At 39.6% G+C, this 5,933-nt stretch overlaps 1 protein-coding gene across 1 annotated transcript; it reads left to right on the top strand.

Annotated features, from left to right (window-relative positions):
• Positions 1 to 3: 3 nt before the first annotated feature.
• Positions 4 to 2,421, top strand: LOC124234594 (olfactory receptor 10C1-like; the record flags this gene model as incomplete). Its single annotated transcript, XM_046651929.1, has 2 exons — positions 4 to 470; positions 2,259 to 2,421. Coding segments are annotated over 2 exons (630 nt in total), but the record flags the coding sequence as incomplete, so codon positions are not given.
• Between the last annotated feature and the right edge of the window lie 3,512 nt (positions 2,422 to 5,933).

Raw genomic sequence — 5,933 nt, 5'->3', positions numbered from 1 at the left:
TCCTTGGTCATAATTTCTGGGGCCACTGAGGCTTGCCTCCTTGCAGTCATGGCCTATGACCGGTTCCAGGCTGTGTGCCACCCACTGTTGTACACGGTGGCTATGAACAGGAAGGTATGTACTGGCCTGGTGGGAGCCTCCTGGGCCATAGGAATTGGGACTGGCTTAGTTGACACTATCTTTCTGGCTCAGCAGCATTTCTGTGGCCCCAACCTTGTCCACAGTTTTGCCTGCGAAGCTCCCCCAGTGCTCCTGTTGGCCTGTTCTGACCCCTACATTAGCATCGCCTCCATCTTTACCACCATGATGGTCCTAGGCCTTGGAAATTTTGTCCTGCTGCTGGGCTCCTACACCCGTATCATCACGACAGCCCTGGGGATCAACTCTGCTACGGGTCGGAACAAGATCTTCTCCACCTGCTCTTCTCATATTCTTGTGGTCACCATCTTTTATGGTTCTGGAATTTTCAGGTATGTCATACTACACTCCCCTATTATAAATGTAGGATATTCCTCACCCTAGTGGCGTTAGTCTATAGAACAGAGCATTGCAAAGTCCCAGGAAAATAATTGTACTGGAATTCAGAGGGCCTGCGTTCTAGTTCTGACTCTGCTGTGCACTAGCTGTGTGAATTATTAAAAAATCTATTTTCTTTATGAGGCTTCAATATCTAACTCTGAAAAATGAGCATAAATAAGCATAAATGAAGCATAAATGAGCATAAATGAAGTATTTCCTATTTTCATTCACCTATGATTTGGGAGTTCTCAAAAGGCAATCAGAGAGCTTTCAGAAGATTTTTATTCAATGCTAGACAAAAAAGTATAACGTCATCCTTAAAATAGATGCCATATTTCTCTCCTACAGGAAGAGGATGTATCTAAAGTGTATTTGTGTCATAACTATTTATTAGACACATACTATACAGCGGCTGCTTTACATGGTCAAGCTTAATTTTAGTGTGTATCGCACTGCAAGAGAAACTTGCTAACCCCTTTTTCAGGTAAGATCTCTGACTTATAGGAATAACCAGGTATTTTCTCAAAGGTCCCAGAACAAGCTAGTAATGGAGACATAGTATAAACCAAGTCTCACTGACTTCAAACCTTACACTCTTTCCTACCGTGCTTCTCTCAAACATAAGCAGCTCTAGCTGATGCCTCCTCACAGCCTAGGACACAGAACAACTGATGGGCTGGGCTCTCTACTGGTGAGGTGAAGATGGAGTTGCACAAATTGCTCCATAGTTTTCTCACATGCTTGTTACGTGGAGAGAAGTTGGGGTGGGAAAGACTGATAAGGAATGGTCCAGGAGAGCTCACCTAAGACTTTAAACAAATCTTTTCGTCACCCTTTGTCTAAGTTTCCTCATATATAATAAGGAGACAATAAAATTTCTCCTACCTACGTCACAGAAATGTCAGGAGGGATAAATTAGATGGTGAAGAATGACAGTAAAATAAATATCTTTTTTAAGCAAGCACACCAGAACCCACACAGAACATTCCAATGGTGACGGCACCACTGCAAAAACAAAAAACAAAAAACATAAAAGTAATGCTTCTTTGTGAAGTACTCCCAGTGACACTTAAACGATGCATCCAAAAATGTAATCTTACTATTTTGGATTCCTATCCTGTGCTCAACACATTTTTGTCTTCCACTTTATTCACCAAGCTTAGCTTCTTCATTAAGCCACAGAAAATGTACCTGAAAGGACTGATGTTTGTTCCACTAAGCATTATATAAATAATGTACTGTGATTCTGAGAGTAATTCCAGAGCCATAAATGTTGGGAACAATGACTTTATTGGACCAAGCATACAGTTTTGCAAGGGAATAATCATCACAAGATGAGAACATATTGTTGTATATATAGGGAAAAGGAGAGAGAAAAAATCCTGATATTATCGTCTTAACTATTAAGGAAAGATGCTTTGAAGACTATGAAATGGTACGGAAATGCATGAAACTACTATAAGTTCTATTCTAAGCCCCAGCACTTGATGTGCGGAAGGACTTTCTCTTTCCCATCATTTTCTGCATAAGATCACTTTTGTTTGGAGGTGTTTCAAGCCAGAAATGACTGACTTCTCACTGATCATACTGCCATTTCTAGATGCTGTCACCAATGATAGATGACTCAGCTCTAAGGACCCTCTTTGCAGAGTTTCTGGGATGGGACCGACCGTGGCTGCCAGCACTATTGTGGCCATTGTCTTGAGCTCAGTTTACTCCTTTGTGCCATTTCCTTCGAGGTACATGACTCCAGCATCCGGCTCAGCCCTGGAACACGTGCTCTCCGTGCAGTACAGTGTGGTGACCCCATTGCTAAACCCCCTCATCTACAGTCTGAAGAACCAGGAGGTGAAGGCAGCTCTGAGGAGGATGCTGGCCAGGAAGCCCAGGCTTACCTTCTAACCCAGGCTCCATTGTTTCCGCATAACAGGAGGAAAAGTTGTGAGAAGGAAAAGGAGGCAAGAAGCGCTATCATCACTCAGCTGTCTCAGCATTCATTCTTTTCCAAAACAGAAGCCCTAGCTCCCCTGACTCCAGTGTCCTCCCCTTGTCAAGCAAGATGGGAAAACCTCCACAGGGGAGCTGACACCCATCCACAGGGGGTTCAGTCACCACACAAGAAAATCTTCACAAAAATAGTATGAAGGATGCTCAAAATATTTAAAAAATAGAACTATCATATGATCTAGCAATTCCTCTTCTGGAAATACATCCAAAGGAAACAAAACACTAACTCAGAAAGCTATCTGCACCCCCATGTTCATAGCAGCATTATTTACAGTAGCCAAGACATGGACACAACTTAAGTGTTCATTGATACTTGAACAGATAAAGAAGTTGTGATATACACAATGGAGTGTGATTCATTCATAAAAGATAAGGAAGTCCTACCATTTGCAATAACATAGATGGACCCTGAAGGCATCATGCTAAGTGAAATAAGTCAGACAGAGAAAGACAAATACCGTATGATCTCACTTACATGTGGAATCTAAAAACTACAAAATTTTTAAAATTTTTAAAAACTGAACTCATAGATAAAGACATCAGACTTGTGGGTACCAGAGGCAGAGGGTGAGGAGAGGGAGAATTGGAGGAAGGTAGTCAAAAGGTACAAATTTCCAGTTATAAGATAAATAAGTGCTATGGATGTAATGGGCAACATAACAACTATGCTTTGTACTGCTGTACGATATATAGGAAAGTTGTTAAAAGAGTAAATCCTTAGAGTTCCCATCACAAGAGAATTTTTTTTCTTTTTTCTTTTCTTATTTCTCTTCTCTTCATTGTACCCATATGAGATGATGGATGTTAGCAAACCTACTGTGGCAATTATTTCACAATGTATGTAAATCAAACCATCATGCTGTACACCCTAAACTTATACAGTGATGTATGTCAATTATTTCTCAATAAAACTGGAGGAAAAAGAATACTTTCAATTTTTCAAAACAAGAAAGAAGTCTCGAATTTATTTGGAATCCTCTTGTTTCTCTGAGGAATAAACAAAACATTTCTGTGAGCCAAGATTAGCCTGTAGGCCATTAATTGTAATATCTTCAAAAACAGGCTACTACTTCTACATAAATTACAGAACAAAAGGAAAAATGTATTTGATTCTGTAAACATTTCACAATAGCATATCACTTCTATATCTCTTTCACAGATCAAAAGCTATGCCCCACTTTCATTTCTACAACAAAAGTACCAGTTTTCTTCATTCTTGTTAATTGGAAAGAAGTACTCTTCCTGCTTTCAAAAACCTCTCTCTCCAACCAGGAGCTGGATTCCATCCACTTTTTTCCACAGAAATCTTATTTTAGCGAGTGCGTCCTCTCTCACCTATATCTTCAACGACTCTCTCAACTCAGCATAAGTGTGCTACATCCATTCTCTCCCATCTGGAAAAACAGCAGCAGCCACTGTGCGCCCTGCTTGGATCACAGGCACCAGATTCACTGTCACACTTTTTGAAAGAATGATCTTTATTTATTGCTCCAGGTTTTCTTTGCCTTTCAATTGTTTTTTTTTAATTTAGCTTTATTGGTGTTTAATTGACATATAAATGTCCTTTAATTCTTATTCAAATGCAGTGGGGCTCCTGTCCCCACTACTCTTTTAAAACCACTCTTATAGATGCACCAATAAATACATTGATTGCTAAATCCAATAAACAACTTTTCTTTTGCTGCAAACCTTCACCCCCTGTACACTGTATATTGTTCATCAGTAGGCTAACATTTCAATTACTTTCCTTCAAAATTAGTACACAATGGATATATGTTAATCACAGAAAAGTAAAAAAACAGAAAAAAAAGAGTAGAAGTTTATAGCTATAGATTAGTGGTGTTTAAAACACCTACTTACAATTCTTGCTTCTTTTGTGTATCAAAATATATTTTGCGATATACTAAAGGTCCTGAAGTCCACCAAATGTCACAGTGAATTTCAGCCTAATTCATTGTCTGAATTAAGTTATAAAAGTAGCCAAAGATGACTAGGAATTACATCATTTGTATTAAATCCAGATCTACTTCTGACTTTGTGGTTCAAGCTGCTGTGAAAAATGTTTTCCCTGTTACCTTTCTCAGTTTGTACTGAGAGGATTTCCTTTTACCCTTCGTAGCTCAGAGAGCCCTGATGTATCTTCTCAAACACAATAAACATGCTCCTGAAGGCAAAAGAAAAAGTCTACTGCAAACTTCTTTTTGGTGGTGGGAAGTTGGAGGCAATTTGGGTTAGTTAGAAAATCTATTTTAGGAAGACAAAGGCTAAGCTGGTACAGAAGAGGTCCCACAATACAAGGAATCAAACAAAATAAAAGATCATTTGTCTCTCAGGGCCAGAGATGTCTGGATGGCCCAGAGTGAAAGGCCCGAGTTCCTGCTATTCAGCTGCTTAGTGACTTCCTAGGGACTTCCTCAATCAACAACCCTTTGACCCTCACCCACGGCAAACACCGATAATTGCCCTCCAGTACCTGCCCTTCCCTTCTACCTTTCAGTAATAGAGCTTTCCCATATTTTAGACACATGACTCTTCATGTAATGTAGAAACCATATTTTTCATCCCCAAGTGGTCAAAGCTGGGCAACAGTCAAGGAGCTGATAATTGTTGAAGCTGGGTGACGGATACAGAGGGGTTATTACACTATTCTTTCAACTTCTGTCTATGCTTAAATTACCCACAATAAAAAATTTTTACCACAACTAAAATTTTGTTTTAGGGCTGGTCCAGTAGTGTAGTGGTTAAGCTCACGCACTCTGCTTCGGCGCCCCAACATCACGGCTTCAGAGCCTGGTGGTAGACCTACACATCACTCATCGAGCCATGCTGTGGAGGCGCCCCACACAAAGTACAGGAGGATTGGCACAGATGTTACCTCAGGGCCAGTTTCTTCAAGCAAAAAGGAGAGTATTTGCAGCAGATGTTAGCCCAGGGCTAGTCTTCCTCCAAAAAAAAAAATTTGATTTAAAGTTTTTAATCTATTTGGATTTTATTTAAATGGCAATACATAAAGAATTCATTCTGGATGATGATAAATTTTTATTTTCTTCCTTTATCATTAAAATATATTTAATATCTTTTGAAAATATCTTCAACATCTTTTTCATTTTTTATCTTTATCGTTATCTTATTTTTATAATCAAGAATATGATTTAAAACATAAGAAAATGTGATGGAAGGGAAGGAGAGACAGTGGGGGAGAGGGAAGGAGACAGGGTGGGAAGGAGGAAGAAAAAGGGAACATTCCAAGCTTCAGAAGTAGGAAACTTTAGAACTCTGTATTTTTATCTTTAGAAATTATTGGCCACACTAGGGCTCCTCTTGTATGATGCAACCCACTGCAACAAGAGTCATACAGGGGAGGAATACTTAGCCCTGGAGAACTCATTCAGACTCAGAGCAGGCCT

This window comes from Equus quagga, unplaced genomic scaffold, assembly GCF_021613505.1.
Source record: "Equus quagga isolate Etosha38 unplaced genomic scaffold, UCLA_HA_Equagga_1.0 94425_RagTag, whole genome shotgun sequence".
In the NCBI taxonomy this organism is placed as follows: Eukaryota; Metazoa; Chordata; class Mammalia; order Perissodactyla; family Equidae; genus Equus; species Equus quagga.
Note: the sequence above shows the minus strand (reverse complement) of the source record. Positions and strands in the feature narration are given on the sequence as shown.